General features: G+C 38.5%; 1 protein-coding gene and 1 long non-coding RNA gene across 2 annotated transcripts; one reads left to right on the top strand and one right to left on the bottom strand.

Annotated features, from left to right (window-relative positions):
- Positions 1-376: 376 nt before the first annotated feature.
- On the bottom strand, positions 377-14044 carry LOC147850807 (Beta-ketoacyl synthase). The gene is made up of 14 exons (XM_087335646.1): positions 13886-14044; positions 13120-13355; positions 9413-9520; positions 8977-9048; positions 8799-8885; positions 8556-8707; positions 4345-4425; positions 4223-4256; positions 3752-3818; positions 2554-2630; positions 1969-2029; positions 1525-1607; positions 1243-1314; positions 377-940 (listed from the first exon to the last, which is right to left on the bottom strand). The coding sequence occupies exons 1-14, from the start codon at positions 14001-14003 to the stop codon at positions 776-778; spliced, it is 1413 nt and encodes a 470-aa protein (XP_087191772.1). The 5' UTR covers positions 14004-14044; the 3' UTR covers positions 377-775.
- Positions 604-1829, top strand: LOC147850808 (uncharacterized). Its single transcript, XR_015531601.1, has 2 exons — positions 604-713; positions 785-1829. It is a non-coding gene; the product is annotated as an uncharacterized LOC147850808 (long non-coding RNA).
- Positions 14045-19507: the final 5463 nt, after the last annotated feature.

The raw sequence follows: 19507 nt of genomic DNA, 5'->3' as shown, positions 1-19507 counted from the left end.
TGCCACAAATTTCAGTTTCCAATATTGACGACCGTACAACATGCACAAACATTGGGATATTTTTATTTGGTGCTTTATGATGATACAAAGTTCACACACCCTTCTCCAATGGAACAACCTCATGACTACGTTAGGATGGATTCAATTTATGCGTCCATTTCATGCAAGATATCAATGACACATTTTTGTTTTACATCACATTCTCAAAATAAATGCCTACGAACTATTCTCTACATGCATATCAACATGCAGACGATGGCATTTATGCCATTATACACAGATTTTAAATATGATGGAATCTTACTGACAAGGGCACAGCAATGCTGAGGTCATAATTCAAATACGCAAGAATAATTGGCAACATGTTATATGGTATTACATTACATTCTGGAATCCAATAGTCAATATCAAGGATAATGGATTACAATCACATATATTCATTGACTAGTTTGGATGATTGTGAGGATATCTATCCTAAAAAATATTTGGTATCTACCTATATACCTGACGGAGATGAAAATTAAACCTTGATTAGAAACATTTCTTGTGAAAATTAAAGCCTCTAAAAAGTTTGCACTGATCTAAAGACTCTTTCTCTTCTACCTACATCTTCTAAACTTTTTGATTAGTTAGGAGAGATATCCCTCTTTTTCTCCTCTTAGATGGGGCTGGTAAAAGCAAGGATTGTATTGGTTCCACCGAAACCAAAAGAAGTGTTAGGGATGTAACTACATCTTCTAAGCCTCTCACATTTGTTAGGAGCACTAACATACCCTTAGGTGAGGCTGGTAAAAGCAAGGCATGCATTTGTTCCACCAAAACCAAAAGAGTTTGAGAGCACCACACGCATTGGTTTCTTTAATGTAGAAGCCAACGGCATGAAATGCTCATCAAATACTGGGTCTGGTATTTCTAGATTCATCGTTGGAGGTGCAACACCCTGTCAAATTAGTAAAACACGTGCTTCACGAATTTGTTACAAAAAGCAACAGGGGAAATAGGGCAAAACACCAAAATTACTTGGGAAGTTTCCAAATTTATTTGGATGTTTATCAAAATACTGGTAAGTATCCAAATTTTACAAGAATACCCCAAATAAAGAGAACTATGTACTCAAAACAGGTATTTTTGGTGAATTTGAAAACTTCCATTTATTCTGATAAATATCCAAGGGGTTCCGTGGCATTTTGGGTGTTTTTCCAAAGCAAAACATGAAAATTCTCTACTTCATATTGTACATACATGATATAGAGCCAATACAGAGAAGATTGCTTCAACAGCTCCAGCTGCTCCTAATAAATGGCCGGTAGCTCCCTGAAAAGTCAACATGAGAATTACATCCAGAGCAATGATGATTACCTCTCATATTCAAAGCAATGTTGATTATTAAGTTCTCTTATATTTAGCGGAATGTTGACCTTCTCTGACTTTAACCTCGTGTAGATTATCCTTTATGGGGGATATTTTTTAAATTCTCTTATATTTAGAGTAATGTTGAACTTCTAACTTAACCTCATGTCTTACTTTTGTGGAAGATATTGCTAGATTGCCAGATGCTGCATGCTCTCCAAAAAGTGTTTTGATCGCCTTTGCTTCCACTGTATCACCTGCATCACATTTGCGAAGGTTCAACCAAGTCCACATCATCTCTTCATTGCCAAGGTTCAACTAAATCCAAGTGATGCTGAAGTTAATAAACATAGTTTCATTACTATCCTAGGGAAAGGTTATAATCATCATCACAACAAGCCCATGCAATTTATAATGCTTTCCATGTAAAGATGCAGCCAGCTTCAAAGACTAATATTATCAAAGAGCAATTTCACTTTCTTAGCAGCATTACTTAATGCACAAGTTGTCCTATCAAAATATAGACCACATGTGACAGCACTGCAGAATTCTCTAACTCTATTTAAGGTTAGGTTGCATAATAGATAAAGAAAATGAAATACAATATACTAGGACTACCTATGACTGTAGATGTAGCATGGGCATTGACATAATCCACATCTTCTAAGCGCAAACCTGCCTATATATAACATGCGAAAAACACAAATTAGAAATAAAAACCACAGTACTAACAAGTGAGGGCATTGAAGGAGGGCAAGCTCACGAATCTGACTTAGATGCAATGCAAGAAAGGAGTTCTCAATGGAAGAGCTCTGAAAGCTATACTCTTATCCATTGAACACAACCAAGATCTCCTTCAAGTGTAGTAAAACATTGTTTACTCCTAGCAATTAGCAATGTTATTCATAGCAATAACTTTGGCAGACTCCCACTCTGTAGAAATATGATCCAAGGTTAACCAACCAATGGTCAGTAACTACAACATTATTATTAATAGATTGATTTACTTTTTAAGTATGAATTTCTATAGTTAAAAATTGTTTTTACTGGTGTTTCCAACTTTGTTGGTATTTTAGGGTATCATGTTTGACAAAAAATAACATAGGTTTTTACCTAGGTCTTCATTAAAAGAATTAAATACCATGTGGAAAACCTAAATCGTGCAAAGGATGGTAACCTGACAAGACCATTGGATTCACTAACCTGAAATAAAGCTCTCTGCATTGCTAAGATCGCTCCACGGCCACTCTCAGGAGGTTGTGTTATATGATGTGCATCACCTGAAAATTACACATGATGTCCAAAACGGAACATTGGGATGATATGAGAAAGAAAGAAAGATATATTAACATCTTTTAAGAGGCCAAAATGGCCTATAAGACCAAACAAAATATTACATCTTAAGTGTTGTCTCCCTTTTGAGAACAAATCAAAATAAAATAAGTATTGCTCAGTAAATATAAAAGTAAATAAGATAAAAATAGACGAGGGAATCTGGTTTTCGACACATGTGAGATTCTAAAGTTAGATATATTGTAACTTTTGTCTTCGAAAGATCTCTAACATAGGTCGATCCAGAATGGAGAGGTCTCTGAAGCAAGGGAAGCACCTGCAATGGTGGCAGATAATGGCCTTTATCTGTCGATGACAAGGGTGCTGCAGTTGTGGTCCATGGTAATCTGTTGATGTCTTTTCAGAGGCCAAAATGGCCTATGAGACAAAACTAGATATTAAATCTTAAAATATGAGAGAGGGATCCAGTTGTACCCAACAGTGAAGAACAACGAAATATGCAAACGAGCTATATAGAGACTGTAACATTCAAATGTTACTGCACATAGAACTAATGTCCTAGGATACATAAAAATAGACAAGATGAACCAATTACACTGGAAAAAGAGACAATTAAAAGAAATTTATCATCGTAAATAGATTAAGTCAAGTTCATTGCGCATGCACTGCAACATATGATATCACACCTTCATCTATATCATTTTTCACTCCAAGTAGATACAAGTTCAAGGAGCCACATCCCATTAAAATTTGACGATGTATGCATGAAGAATTGAACTTTCATTTGACTCCAACCTCCAAGATATAGAAAGAGGTATTACGGGTTTATGAACGAAGCAGCAAGAGACATTACGTATCCATGATTTTGTTTGATGCAAATTATCGACCATAAACACAAGAAAATGCCAATAATTGATAGGAGATATAGCCACTGGCCATTTGCAATGTTGTCTATCATCTCACAAATATTTTTACACTGATTAATTCTCTATAAAAATATATTTAATGACATAGAAAAGATCAAATTTAGGATGATAAAAAAGACTTAATATTGGCAGATTAAAACAGCAAGAATACACATGCATGACACAACCACAGAAATGCTTACTTGACATGCCATAACCTCGAATTTCAGCATAAATCGTTGCGTTTCTTTTCCTTGCATGTTCAAGCTCCTAAAATACCACAAATACACAGTTGTGAGAGTTTGATCAGGACAAAAATGAGTTTTTTTGTTCTTTAGGATACTTTTTACGTCATTAAAAGAAGGTTGCTCTCCTATACACCACAATATACATTGTCTACCAAATATGCCTGCCCATATTTAGAAACTACGCAGCTTATTCCTTGCATACAATAGTTTGAAAGTACTTTCTGCATTGGTAAAGGTGATTTCTCAACGTATGAAAATTTTGGTTAAATAAACATAATTGTAGGAAATTTAATTTCATCAGGATGTTGGTCTGGCAGTACATTAGAAGTTCAACACACATCTCTAATGGTGTGCCATGCTGAAGATTGGATGATACAAGATCTGATTATAGAAACAGCAAATGCAACTTGCATAAATTAAACTCACTTCTAAAATCATGATGCCAGCACCTTCACCTATCCTGTGAAAAACGAAATCACAATAGCTTCGTGACCCTTTAGTAAAGAAATGGTGCTCGATTAACATTTATTTTTCTTTTTTCTACTTACACAAAACCATCCCGATTGGTATCAAATGGCCTTGATGCCTTCTCTGGCTCATTATTGAACCTTGTACTTAATGCTTTGGCCCTGCATAATTCAATTAATAGCACTACTTTTCACAATACAAGTCACATCACCTTGAATGGCTTAATCAACAAGTCCGCAGTCCAAGTTGGATTCAGTTAAAATATTCTATATCTATTGGAGATCATTTTGTGTGGGTTGTAGAAAATGCAGGGATCTTTGACAAACTCTCACACAGCGAGATCACTTAGAAGACTTGAGGAAATATCAGTAGATTAGAATAAACGAGCACTTATTACAAAGATGTAGAATGGTTTATATAACAAGTATCTACAGGTAGGTGGAAACCCAACGGTCACTTAATAGGGTTCACACTATTGTAACTATATTCACACCTAACAGTTACTTAACTAGGTTCATACTATTCTAAGTATGTTCACACCTATTGAGAATCAATCTCAACTTCCCGTGTGTGGGAACACACTCTAGGAGACTCAAGTGTGTGAACACCCCACCTCCTTGTATAGTAACTAGTGTGTCATAGAAGTTAATATCCTATGCCACATATTCTTTAAGTAGTTATGGCTCGACTCCTTTCTCAAGGGGTAGTTTCAGTGAGAGAACTTAGAGAGAAGGTGACTACGTAAGCACCTTCTCCTTCTCTTTGTAACTGTTGGCTCATTCTTGCTAGTATTAATACAGTTTTTTGTTTTTCTGTATTTTCTTGTGTCGTTCTCTCTTTCACACACACATATCTCTTCCGCTGTACAGAATCATTACCGATTCTTTACATGGTATCAAAGTGATTGGTAGCTTGATCCAAGCCCATAGCCTTCGCGTGTGTTGTGTCGAATCCCGTGTTCACAGAGAACCGGTTGATTGTTGTAGCAACGACCTACACATTTTGAATCAAGAGAAGAAGAAGTTCGACATGAACACTTAGATGGGAAGCGCTCTTCCTACAGAGAAACTTGAAGGAAACAACTTCACATCTTGGGAGTACAAGATGCACCAATACCTTGTCGGCCAAGGCTATTGGAGTTATGTCGAAGGAGCAAACGAAAATCAACCCAACCCCACACATGCCAACCATCTAGTTTGGGAGCAAGCAGTGAGTCAGGTGTTGTATTGCCTTGCATCATGCGTCCATGATCACATGCTTGGCTACATCCAAGAGGTCAAAACACCAAAAGAGGCGTGGTGGAACCTCAAGAAGATATTCGCAGCAAACACAACCGCAAGAAAGCTTCAGCTCCGCCAAGAGTTGAACAATATTCAACAGAGCAACATGTCCATCGGCAGCTACACCTTGAAGATCAAGAAGTTGTGCGACTCCCTTGTGTCGACCAATGTCAACATTGACGACGACGAAATGGTGCAGATATGCCTCGTTGGCTTAGCACCATTTTTCAGCGCCATTCGGTTGGCCGTCCTCGCAAGGGAGAAGTCTCCCTCCTTCAATCTCCAATCGTGTTACTGGTGGAAGAAAACCACGTCTGAACGAGAGGCAACGCATCTAACACATCTAACGCATCTAACGGACAGATGCTTTACACAAACTCGGATGACAGAAGAAGACAAGGCCATGGAAGAAGGGGCCAACCAGGCCAAGGTCAGTACAAAAAAAAGCAACCTCAGGAACAAAACTTCAAGTACCGACGAGACGTTACGAGCGAGCGAGGCGGAGCGTCAGGTAGAAGGGGGAGCTATCATGCCAAACTGAGCCGACAGAATAACTCCGCCGAGTACGGATATTGTGGCAAGTTTGGCCACTATGAGGCAGTGTGTCGCAAAAAGAAGAGTGAGTCGGCCTCCACAAGTTGACAACTCACCAGATACGCCTCAAACTCCGACTACGACGATCGTGGCGGAATGTTTGTGATGAGGCACAGAGTGAACTCTATGACAGCCTCCAACCCGTCCAACACCTCCAACTCGGAAGATGTATGGTTTGTCAACTCAGGCGCATCCAAACACATGACGTCACATGAGGATTGGTTCCGAGATCTACGAAAGCCCGAACGACCCGGCTATGTGAAAACTGGGGATGACACAATTCACCCTATTCAAGATGTCGGCAATGTCCCATTTGGGGAAGAAGACAACCAAACCTACATCAAGAACGTCTTGCATGTTCCAACAATAACGATGAACCTGGTCTCGGTTGGCCAGATTGTGGAACAAGGCATGCAAGTTTGCTTCAACAACGGAGGGTGCTTTATCGAAAAAGAAGGCCGACTCATTGCCCGCGGTCAAAGAGAAGGTCGGATGTTCATCCTCGATTCACATGAGATGAAATCGACAATGTATGCCAAGGGTCATAAAGACAACGCCGAGCAGTGGCACAAAAGGATTGGCCACATCAATCTCCAAAAGCTTAAAGGAATGCCGTCGAAAGGAGTCATCACCGAACTCCTGACCTTCACCGAAAAGGAGATTGCATGCGTGTGCGAAGCTTGCCAATTTGGCAAACAGCACCGAAAACCGTTCCCAAAGGAGAGGAACGTAAGCAAAGGGATCCTGGATGTAATACATTCATTCTTCTAGAGATATTTGTGTATATCTACCTAGCTCAATCTCTAACTGATGTGATGAAGTTCACAGCTGCCCTATCACATTGCGCAACGGATAGGATAGATGTATGTTCATATAAGATGGCCTGATGATGAATCCATCATCCGATGTGTGTAAAAAGTGTGTCTTGTAGTCAGCCACAACTATACACATCAATTGTCTCTCAAGTAAATTGGTACTTAGCCATCACACTCTCCTTACATATACATCCCTTGCGCATCCATGTTTCACCTCAAAGTGTAGATATGCATGATCTGTTGTCAAGCCAATAGGTCTACCAGGTATAGTGAACTCTCTTATTTCAGGTATAAGAAATGGAGAACCCATTAGGTAGTCGATTGTGCTTGCACCTCGTTTTGGTTCCAACATGTCAAAGCATCTGTTTCAAGCCATTGCGACAATCCATTATATATCACAAATCCATGTGCACTTCCCAAGGCTAGAAAGTGTTTGCCATATTCAGTTACTCCACTTATATCTTGCACTTGTCACTTTAGACCAACCTCTTCTGCTATAATATCTCCATAAACAGCCTCGTTAGTGTCAAACATAGTTGTTTGTTCATCCTTAGTTCATGCGTTGTGGTCTCCTAATAGTATTATGTTCCCCATAGTAGCAAATCATATGATATCATCATATAATGGTAGCTATGGTGATTCACGAGGAGGTGCAAAACTTGAGTATGCAGGTGGAAAGTAACAAATTGCAATATATAGTTCCCTAAGATCCCTTCTTTTGATTTGTATCCACATATAACATGCATCTACATCCTTATGCACAACACACACTCTGTCGTGTAGCTCCTTTTTGTACAACACAGCCACTCCTCCCGAACCTCTAATGCTTCCTAGAGTCCAAAGTTGGGGATGGCATACTAACTCCCATCTACATCCTTGTACATCAGGGAGGTTGCTAGACATGCATTGGTGGGGCTGTGTAAGCCTAGCAATATCTTTGTTTTTGAAGGTATCTTCAAAATACCCGACATTCGTCGGTAGAGAGCAGTTACAATTCCAAATAATCATGTGTAAGGTTTCATAGGCCATACATCATCATGCAGTTCTCTTATCTAGAATGAATAGATTGCAATATAATGTTTTAGGAGAGGCCAAACTCCAGCCATGAAAAAAATATCGAGAGGTAGATCATAATCATTCTCATTCTCAGTATCACAATTGAGGCTTTTATATGGTAACAATCTGAAACCCATTTTGGGATATTTCTCCAACTTTACCTTTTTGGGAGTCCCAAATGCAGGTGGATAGAGAGATTAATGAATAGATTGCAATGTAGTTTTTCAGGAGAGGACCAAACCTCCAGTCATGAAAAAATATTGAGAGGTAGATCATTATCATTCTCAGTATCACAATTGAGGCTCACAAGTTCACTTAGATTTATGAGCATCAGCATGGGTGTGAAGATGCAAATGTGCAAGAGAGGTAGATCATGATAATTGTCAGCATGACAATCAAGGCTCGCAAGTTTTCTTGATTTTTTAGTGCGAGTATGTGCATGCTTGTTAGTGGGCTATAAATTCAATCAAAGTAATAAAATGACATTTTATGCGGTGAAAACTGTTCTTCAAATTTCTAGATGCATATTTACTGAGGAGACCTTACCGAGAAAACCCTGCAATCGACAGTGCATCAATGCTGCACTCTGTGCCACCTGAAACCATGACATCTGCATCACCGAAGCTAATCATTCGATAAGCATCTCCAATCGAATGTGCACCAGTTGCACACGCAGTGACAACAGCATGGTTTGGACCCTACCTTCCATAAAGGGAGAGACAAATATATGTCATAATCATGGCTTCAGAAAGGAAATTCATTTCATGAAAAGAGCAAGTATACACCCACCTGAAACCCATATTTCATGCTCGTATGTCCTGCTGCCATGTTAATTAGAATGCGGGGAACAAAGAACGGGCTTAACCGCCTAATTTTCTTCAGTCACAAAGTCCACGGACGAAGAGTAAAAAAAATGGTTGCAGGCATTTGACATGCTACATGGTAACGAATCACAATGATAATTAACCTGTTGCAGAACAAGTCCTGCAGCTTCCATTATCTCACTTATGCAACCTATCCCACCACCTATGGATACCCCCTGTTATGATGCAAAACAAGTTTGAGCTCTACACGAAGATTCTGACTAAGTATAACATATGCATCATACTTCATGATAAAAGATAAATGCCAATTCTATCCACATGCAAAAATGAATAAAACATTGGAGCATAGGGATGGGTACAACACCATAACCACAAAGTGACAGGTGACACAATTTACTGCTTTGCAGCAACATTCGGACTGACAATATATGCAAAAAGGGCACATGTACCTAACATTTTTCATTACATAAAAGACAAATGACAGTTGGATGTAAAGTTGAAAAGAGCATGACAAAAGGAATGGTAATGTGAATATAACCACAAATTTGCATGTGATAAGCAAATACCACTCTTTCTTACAGTTCCTTCAAGTCCTTCAGAATCTTCGGGGTGCCAATTTGCATCTGAAAGTGCTTCTTCAGCAGCACATAATGCATATGCTATGAATGGTGATACAGATCTTGACTCCTGTAAAATAGAGAAATAAAAATGAGGCATGCGGGAAAACAAAACATTATGCAAAGAAGTATATTGGAGAGGGCATGACCTCTCTTCTTATAGTTTCAGTAAAACGGGACAACAAAATTACCAAACCGTTAAGAGACACAGAAAACTTGGAAGCTATGATCAGTACTAAGCACTTGCTTAATCACAGTTATTGCACAATAAAAAAAGAGAATATGCAGTGTAATTTGAAATAACAAAGGTGTTGTGACCACTGACTGAGCACTTGCTTAACCACTGTATTTGCATAGTAAAACAAATGAAGAAAGTATGCAAAACGGTTTTGAAATAAAAATTAAAATGGTACAATAATTTATTCTAGACAAGAATGTTAGAGAAGTTGTGATCTCTCTACTTACAGTTTAAAACCGACAATCAGCAACCTTGTGAAACTTATCAAACAGGATAGAGGCCCAGAAAACGTTTACATTCCTTTCAGGCCAGTATAAGGTGTAAGGATGTAGAAGATAGAATGATAGTCTTCTGAAATATCTAAAGGCAGAGATATAGAAACTAAAAAGAATTATGGGGTTTAACACATAGGAGAGTTTAAAGAAGTACCAGCAATTCTGCAAAACAAAAGCCTACCACTTAGAAAATATACAAGGTTGGAGTGCACGCACACACACACACACATATGTGCTATCCAAGATACATAGAATATGGTCTTAGAAGAAGAGTTTTAAATGCTGATGGAACAACTAAGTCATGGCCTCATAAATACCTATTTGATCCTCAGTGGAATCTTGTCTAAGGATTCCATTCAAATTACAAAATATTCTTTTAGAAGTTGTAGTACAGTTCTGAAAACGAGACTATAACTTTAACAAAAATTAGAAAATGTTAAATAATATAAACTCGTTTTTCTAGTTTAGTTAGAGAAACATAAAGGGCCTTTAATCCCAACATAAGGGACAACCTTGGAGCAAGAAGACTATGAAAAAACTTAAATGTGTAAAACTGATACAGTGGAAATGCTTCAGTTGTCAACAAATGGGCCAATTGGAATGTTTTCTCAATTTTTTCCTGATTTTATTTCTGATTTTCAAGATAAGAAGATATTGGTGGTTTCTAATGATACGTCTATTATGCATGCCTTCATTATTATATATAAATATTCATACGTTTTGGTTCATCAGTTCACATAGACTACTAACAGGGCTGCAATGTTTCACAGTGCCATTCCCTTGAAATAACCTTTGACACTGATCCAGTTGACATCTGAGAATCGAAGGAAACAATGTCAGGGAACATCCTAATAGTTTTGGTTATCTAGAATGATCTGAATTTTCTTTGAAATCATGAAGATACCATCCAGACACCTTGAAAACTTACACTTCAGGTTGATAAAAAGAGCATTTTCTCCAATTTGCCACACAAACTATTTCCCCACACTTCTAAAGGATTAGAGGTCATGATTTCCAAGTTCTTCACTTATAGAAAGAGTGAAAATCATTTAAGATGCCAAAACAGCCTATCAGATTGAAAAGGAGATTGCATCTTAAAATTGGAGGTTGATGCTGTCGTATGTGTGCCTTCTGTTGCTTTTCTTGTTGCCTTTCAAACAAGTAAATATTAAAATCTAAAAATCAGCTTATTCAGAGTACTGAAAGTTGGCATACATGATCTCATGCCAGATTAGGTCATGTATTAGATCTAACAATTCTGCAGCATTAATATTAAGTAAGATGTGAACTTAAATGTAGCTTTCAAAAACTAAGTATTCCTTATAAATGCTCTATCACCTTCCGCAAATGTGATGGAGAAATCTCAGGTAACTGTCCCAAAACCATGCTCCACGGAAAGTTCACCTCAAGAAATGGTATAGAGTGATTACATGAGGGTGGAAACAAGTGGTATGAAATGGAAGAATATCTTCACATGTTACAGGAACCCCGTTTAACGTCCTAAATTTCTATCACCTCCCCAAATGTGATGGAGAATTACTGGATAACTACCCTAAAACCATACCTCGTTTAGAAATTTGCCTCGAGAAAAGAATTTTGTAACATACTAGTGTGCCAATGAGAGGGATGAATATCTTCACTTGTTACAGGTAACATCCAAGTTCTCGGGCTTAGTTTGTTGTGTTTGTGTATGGATGTTGATGCCTAGACTTCATTGCCATTATCCTCATGGAGATCTTGAATTTGTCTTCATAGATCATGTAATGCAAGATTAAGAATGCTTGGTCACTCAGCTTAAAGACGAGTTAAAATAGGCTGCAGTTTTTGAATTTTTTCCAGGACACACCGTAGAACATACCGTATTGATGGCACAGAATCTGGCCAAACATAATGAGTCAAGCACAGAAGTAACAGAAGTATCAGATGCACAAAGCTAAACTGACAATGAACTTAAGTTTATGATATAAATAATCTAAGATACCGATTATAAATGCTTGATATACAATACCTCAGTACAGAACTTGACAGAGGAAACTCTATACAAGACAAGATTGAGAGTTGAATAGGGAAATGAAAAGCTTCCTCAAAGTCGATGATCTAAGAAGTTCTACAATCTTGTAGAATGTTTTCATGATGACATAGTGATGATGTAAAAAATAGTGACATAACATGACAACCATTACTGACATTAGTCTAGAACTCTTTAGATACTTCATGAACTAGAGCTTTTTAGAAATTCTACATAATAAGTTATATTCTTGATATTTCTGGATTCATTCATTCGTTCTGGATTCCAAGATATTCCAAGCAAGGTTATCATATTCTAGAGCTTTTTAGAAACTTCATGAACTAGAGCTTTTTAGAAATTCTATATTATAAGTTGTATTCCAGATACTTCTGAATTCATTCATTCTGGATTCCAAGCTATTCCAAGCAAGGTCATCATGATTGTGATGAATTGTACTGAATAAAGGCTTATATCTGTTGTCTTTGTCTATTGCCGATTTAACCCATGCAAACTGTGTTTCTGGTGCAGACCATGCTACAAAGGTCTATGGTTGGGGAGTGAATTCGTTCCATCTACTATACTGGTAATTTCACAAATGCTTTCCATCATGATCGCCTTATATTCATACCAGTCCTCTTCTGTTTTCTGAATGCATAACAGTATTGAATTGATTTCTTACAACTACTTCTTACAGCTAAATCAAACCTTGTGTTGGAAGTATTTCCAAATCAAACTTTCACAAGCTTTTCTCTAACAAATATAGTATTGAATGAATGCTTCCAACTATTTCTTTATCTATTGCTAAATCAAACCTGCCTTGGAACCATTACTTAAATTAAACCTTGATTTCGGGCAAAACATTGCATAAATCATGCTATAAAGGCTTACAGTTAGTTGATCACCAGTTTTCTGGTGACCTTTCACCTGCTTTTCCATTGTCATTCTTCTTCAGTTTTTGATAATTGGGGCGAAAATCCAGGGCTTCTCCATTTCTAGGACAAGGCATGCTAGAACAGCCTGGACAGTGAATCTGGAACTACTTTTCTGTGGTCTTACACGTCAATTATTTCCATCTCATGTTTATGTCATCTTCACTTCATGAATCATAACATTATTGAAATTATTCTTTATTTCTAGCTAGATCTAACCTTCCCTTTGAGCCACTGTTGTGAATCAAATTCTCCAGCTGAAGATCCATAAGGAACTGCACCAACTACTCGGGAAGGCATTTGAGAAAGCAAATCTAACAAAGCATCCTCTGACTGTGGTAAACCATGAACTTTGAGATCCTCTATTTTCAGACTTCTTATTCCCGAGTGCTTAGCGAGTAATCTTTCCCAAGAGAGCTTCACTCCATTTCCTAGAGGAGTAACCATACCCAACCCTATAAAGAAAAATACAGAAAAAAAAAAGCTATCTTGTTATGATGAGGCACATCAATTGTAGACATTTAAAAAATATGTTTTGGTCTCATATGTCATATTTGACCTCTTAAGATGACAAAAACAATCTATCTTCTTATGATGAGGCACATCGGTAGACATTTAAAATTTATGTTTTTGGTCTCATATGTCATATTTGACCTCCGAAAATGATAATAAAATCTATATATCTATTTATCTCTTACACACGCACAATTGAACTTACCTCAGGTATGCCATGAATATGCATAGGTACTATATGACATCCCCCGGAAGCCCCCAAACTATGAACATTTACGTGGAGTAATAATATCTATTTTATTTTGATTTTTTATTCTCAAAGACGGGAAAACACTTAAGATGTAATCTCTTGTTTCGGCCTCTTAAAGGCCATTTCGGCCTCTTAAAATACGTTCATATTTCTTTCGTTCTTTCTCTCTGGCTAAATGTTTTTGGCTTTTTGCACAGAAGAATGCATGATATGTAGGTTTACCTGTGACGACGACTCTACGCGGGGCCCCGCGTGGGGGTTCACCAAAGCTCGCGAAGCTTCGAGAGGAGAGAGCAGAGAAGCATGTTCGAGGAAGAGGGAGGAGCATCCTCCTCCTCATGGCGTCTCTCACGATCCCAAGGAATGGAAAGGCCGCAGAACAAAAACCGAAAATGTATGCAGAGAATGAGTGATCAAAAGAAGAAGAAGAAGAAGAAGAAGATGGCCTCCATTCACTAATTGCTGCTAACACTAATCAGCCCCACTAATCACTCACTAATTACTTACACTAACTCACTAATTACTTGCACTCATCATTCACTAGGGATTATAACACCTTGGAATTGTACGTGGCAGTTGGGCGCGCGAGTCTTCAGTCTGTGTCCAACAATCTCTTACCTTGATAGAGCATAATTAATCACTCTCACTAATAATTCACTAATTACTTACACTAACTCACTTATTACTTCCGCTAATTACTTGCACTCATTTCACTAGGGATTATGACACCTTGGAAATGTAGGTGGTTAGTTGGACGAGTGAGTTTGCGGCCCATGCCCAACAACCTTTACCCTGACGGAGCATAATTAATCACTTGCACTAATTCACTAATCACTCACACTAATTACTTGCGCTCATTTCACTAGGGATTATGACACCTTGGAAATGTAGGTGGTCATTGGGTGCATGAGTTTGCCCTAACAAACTTACCCTAATGAGCATAACATTCGCCCTCGTATGTATTGCCTACACAATTCGCTAGAATCTGAGACCTTTACAAATTTGAACATGTTGGGGTGCTTGAACACGTTAATTCGTGGTCCTCTTTGTCAAACAACCTCGTTGATCGAGCATCACATTCACTTCGGTATAGCGTATCATACATATTGACCTCTCATTGACAAAGGGATGTGCTCACAATCCCTAGGTGCAAACCTTCGCCTGTTGGGATTCTAAACAATAACATATTCACTACTAAATACTGGCAATAAATAGGCAATCTTCTCTCTCTCAAAATTTATTGTGTGTCTAGGAATAGTGCATTGACTTGTCACATACCATGATTAGCAATTACGCCTTCTCTTTATCTCCATTCGAAGTTAATTAAACAAATTGATATCGTACAAATCTATGCTTATTAGTGATATAGTATGTATTGTGTTTCTAGGTTTTTTGTCTTTGTCTTCGATGAAGTGAAATGTTGCTTAACTACAAAATGGTATCACATGAAGGTATTTTTCTTGAGATGCACAAACAATACTCATTGTCTAAGTGGGTGTGGGTTGAATCTTAGTAAAAACTGGTAAATGCTTGGTAGATTATATGCTAAGAACTCACTAGATTATATTGTTTTAATATATGAACCAAACAATCAAAAACATATGACCCATTGCAATGGACACAGTGGGATCCTTATGCGGGTCCAGGAAGCAAAGTCATCCCTTTCTTCCAATTCACGACTAGATTGGGTCGCCACATTCTAGCCGCTCAAACCGCCTGGGAATTGGTTGTTGCAAAGATACGACACACATATCATATTCCCCATACAATTATTACCAAGTTTTGGCAAAAAAATATGGAAACAACAACACACTAGGCGGATTACCATGTTCCAACGACTATTAATACATAGGTCACTATCGGTTGGAGCGTGGCAACATGGGATCCTTAGCTCTCCTAATTAAATGCAACAGAATCAATCCAACATGCTATGTGGGATTGCCCTGAGACCCATCGAATATGGTGGGGGGTTGGCCGCCTATTGCAATTATGCCAAGAGAAAGGCACATGTATGTTGATTATCATGGCAGGCCCCGGTTGACAAGTACGAACACCAGGAAGAGGGGATGACATTGGTAATAAAAGCACAAGACATCTTGTTTTCTACCATCGACAATATCCACTCAAATTATATTAATGCCAAAGCTCAATTTGTGTTGGAATTGGTCAGCCAATAATTCTTTGGATTCTTTGGAAACAACGGTGTAGACAAGTCTTTTCCAATCAAAATGTGTGTCAAGCAATATTATTGTAAGAGATATAGAGTGAAGTTGTTGCCACTCTAAAGAGCCAATACGACAGGTCCGATGGAGTTGAAAGACAACGATTAGCCTTCATCCAACAATGGTCATCCTCTCCATTTCTTGAGTTAGTGGGCCTCCACATAAGATGGAACTATCATGTCCCTACTGGGATTTGTATATAACATTCTCATCTGTAAATTTTATAACTAATAGAAGGAGTTTTTTTTTGGATAAAAAACATATATATAACTCATGGTTAGTTTCAACATTTTGTTTCTTTATGATTGCTCATAAATGCCAAAACAATGGTGGTACTATCTCATCAATAATGGTGGTATTTTTAACCCGGCTTAGAGTAACACGGTGTCAGATACTCGTTCCGTTGGTATCCAACTCAAGGTCTTGTGGTAGGGAGATGGAGTGTGGACAGGTGCAGATGAATCAGGTTGTGGTTGTTAAGAAAACGTGAAGAAGGCACTCGGGCTCTTCTTTTGTATGCGCGGCGGATCGTAGTGTGCTGGATCGTTAGCGTGCTCTAAACAGACAGAGAAAGGAAAGGGGACTTACCTCTGTAGTAGCAAAATGGTTTTCTTCTATTACATGTAGAGCTCAACTTGCTCTCGTCAGTCTTCTGGTCTCTCACTCTCTCAGAGTTCTCTACTCACTATTCTCTGTTTTTTCCTTACTACTTACTTCCTATTCACTCTCACTTACTTTTACCTAAGTCATAAGTTATCACACATGCAGCTAATTAGCTGCCAGTAGCTAATTAGCTGTCAGTCGCTAAATAGCTGTTCACTAGCTAATTAGCTGTCACTAGCTAAATAGCTGTTTTACCTTTTTGTTCACTAGTAGCTAAATCGCTACTATAGCTTATTTCCCAATAAGCATCGCATACCATGTTGAGCTTGCTTCTCAACACTCCCCCTCAAGCTCAACTTATCCTTTCTTGGGGTTATCTACAACTTCTTTTTCATGATGCTTTTCAGCCATCATATCAATGTCTACAACTCCCATCATGTTCCGAAACTGTGTATGTTTTTCCACACTCAATCCCTTCGTAAGGATATCAGCAACCTGCTGATTTGTATTCACATACACCAGATCAACTTCACCTTCCATCACTTTTTCTCTAACAAAGTGATAATGCACCTCAATGTGCTTTGTTCTTGCATGGAACACTGGGTTCTTTGCAAGCTGAATGCTGCTCATATTGTCACACCAGATTGTGACAGCACCATCTATATATACTCCCAGATCAGCAAGCAATCTTCTAATCCATACCTCTTCACAAGTGGCTATGGCAGCTCCTCTGTACTCAGCTTCAGTACTAGACAATGCAACAGTAGCCTGTTTCTTGCTACTCCATGAAATACCTGCACTTCCCAATGTAAAGATATATCCAATTGTGGATCTTCTATCTGTTTGGCTTCCAGCCCAATCAGCATCTGTATATCCTTCCAGATTTATGTCCAAATCAGCCCTGTAAAACAATCCATAGTTCTGAGTAGCTTTTACATACCTCAGAATCCTTCTGATGCAGTCCAAATGTGGCTTTGTTGGCTGTTGCATAAACTGGCTGACTAATCCAACTGCATAACTCAAATCAGGTCTTGTTATGGTCAAATAAATAAGGCTGCCCACCATAGACCTGTACATGTTTACATCTTCTATCTTGGCTCCCAAATCAGCCCTCAACTTGCAGTTTTTATCAAGTGGTACAGCAATAGGTTTGCATCCAAGCATACCATACTTTTTCAACATAGTTGTTGCATACTGTTTTTGCAACATACATATACCACTTTCAGATCTGATGATTTCAATACCAAGAAAATATCTCAGATCTCCCAAATCTTTCATATGAAACTGCATTTCCAGATTTTTTTTCAACTTCCTTATTTCATCCACGGAATCTCCTCCAATAATCAAATCATCTACATAAATCAGAATAATAACAATGCAATCATTTTCACTTTTTACATACAAAGAAGGATCAGCTTTTGACATTTTGAAACCAAGATTTTTCAGAGAATCTGAAAGTTCTCTGTGCCATGCTCTTGGTGCCTGTTTCAGTCCATAGAGAGCTTTTTTCAGCTTACATACATAATCAGGTTGTTTCTTATCTTCAAAACCTGGTGGTTGACTCATATACACTTCTTCTTCCAAGTTACCATGTAAAAAAGCATTTTTTACATCCATGTGATGCAAAATCCATTTTCTGGCTGCTCCTACAGCAAGTAGTGTTCTCAAGGTTGCCATCTTTGCAACCGGTGCAAAAGTCTCATCATAATCAATCCCTTGCATCTGAGCATATCCTTTTGCAACCAATCTTGCTTTATGTCTACTTACATTCCCATTGGAGTCATGCTTTGTCTTGTAGACCCATTTGCAGCCTACCACATTTTTCTCTTTTGGTAACTTCACTAAATCCCACGTTTTGTTCTCAGCCAATGCATCAATCTCTTCTTGCATTGCATCCATCCATTTCTTCTCAGATTTTGCTTCTTCGAAGCTGTTTGGGTCAGGGATCTGTACCACCTTAGACATGTATGCATAATGCATAGCCATGTATGTATCATACCCAAATCTTTCCACAGTCTTTTTCTCTCTATCTGATCTTCTCAGTTTCTGATTTGCATTCTTTATTGCCTTTTCCATACCAGGGATTTTCATTTCCTGTATTCCAAGGAAATCATCCAAAGACATATCTGAATCTTCATCTTCCATGTTTTTTGATAGGTCATCCGAGATTTCATACTCTGGCATTTTCTGTTTTCCTTTTTTGTCATCAGATTTTTTCTGTCCAGTTTTTCCACTCCATGAATTTGAATTAGATTTACCATCTGAGCTTTTTGATGGTCTAGAACATTCTGTTGATGTTGGACTTTGCTGTCCAACCTTGTCTCCATCTCTGTGACAGTCTTCTACATTTTCTGATCTATCTTTGTCTTCATTTTGACAGTCTTCATCAGTCTCTAGATTCTGTTTTGGGCTGTACCAACTAGCCAACTCATCAAATATCACATCTCGACTTGTCACAATCTTTTTAGTCACAGGGTTATAACATCTGTACCCTTTTTGTTCTTCTGAATATCCAACAAAGATACATTTTTCTGCTTTTGGATCCAACTTACTTCTTTACGGTCCCTTCGGATGGAATGGTCGGATGTCGGAGATGAATGCCGACGAGCCCGGTTTCGGTTTCGGTACCGGATGATGAAGACCCCGGCTTCGGAGCCGGATGACGAATGTACCCGGAGAGCGATCCGGATGCAGGGACATATCCGTGAATATGTTTGCTATGGGCCCCTGAGGCTATAGTTGTAAATAGCCCCAAAGTCATATATGTATAAATATGACTTAGGGCAAACTGTTTGTCTGTTGCTACTCATTTTTCTGTATTTCCATCAATTTGGTATCAGAGCGGGCTGCTGCAGAAAATGGAAGGCGGCGGCAGCGGGCAGCCGGGGATGATGGTGCTGAATGCGCAGAATTACGCCGACTGGAAGATCAAGATGGAGGATCTTCTGATTGTTCGGGACCTGTACGAACCGATTGACAGGTCGGAAATACCGAAGGGGGTACTTGAGTCGGAATGGAG

Source organism: Azolla caroliniana, unplaced genomic scaffold (genome assembly GCF_043228905.1).
Source record: "Azolla caroliniana isolate FFs.n. ecotype wild unplaced genomic scaffold, voAzoCaro1.0.p SCAF_20, whole genome shotgun sequence".
NCBI lineage: Eukaryota > Viridiplantae > Streptophyta > Polypodiopsida > Salviniales > Salviniaceae > Azolla > Azolla caroliniana.
This window is presented reverse-complemented; position numbering and strand designations above follow the sequence as displayed.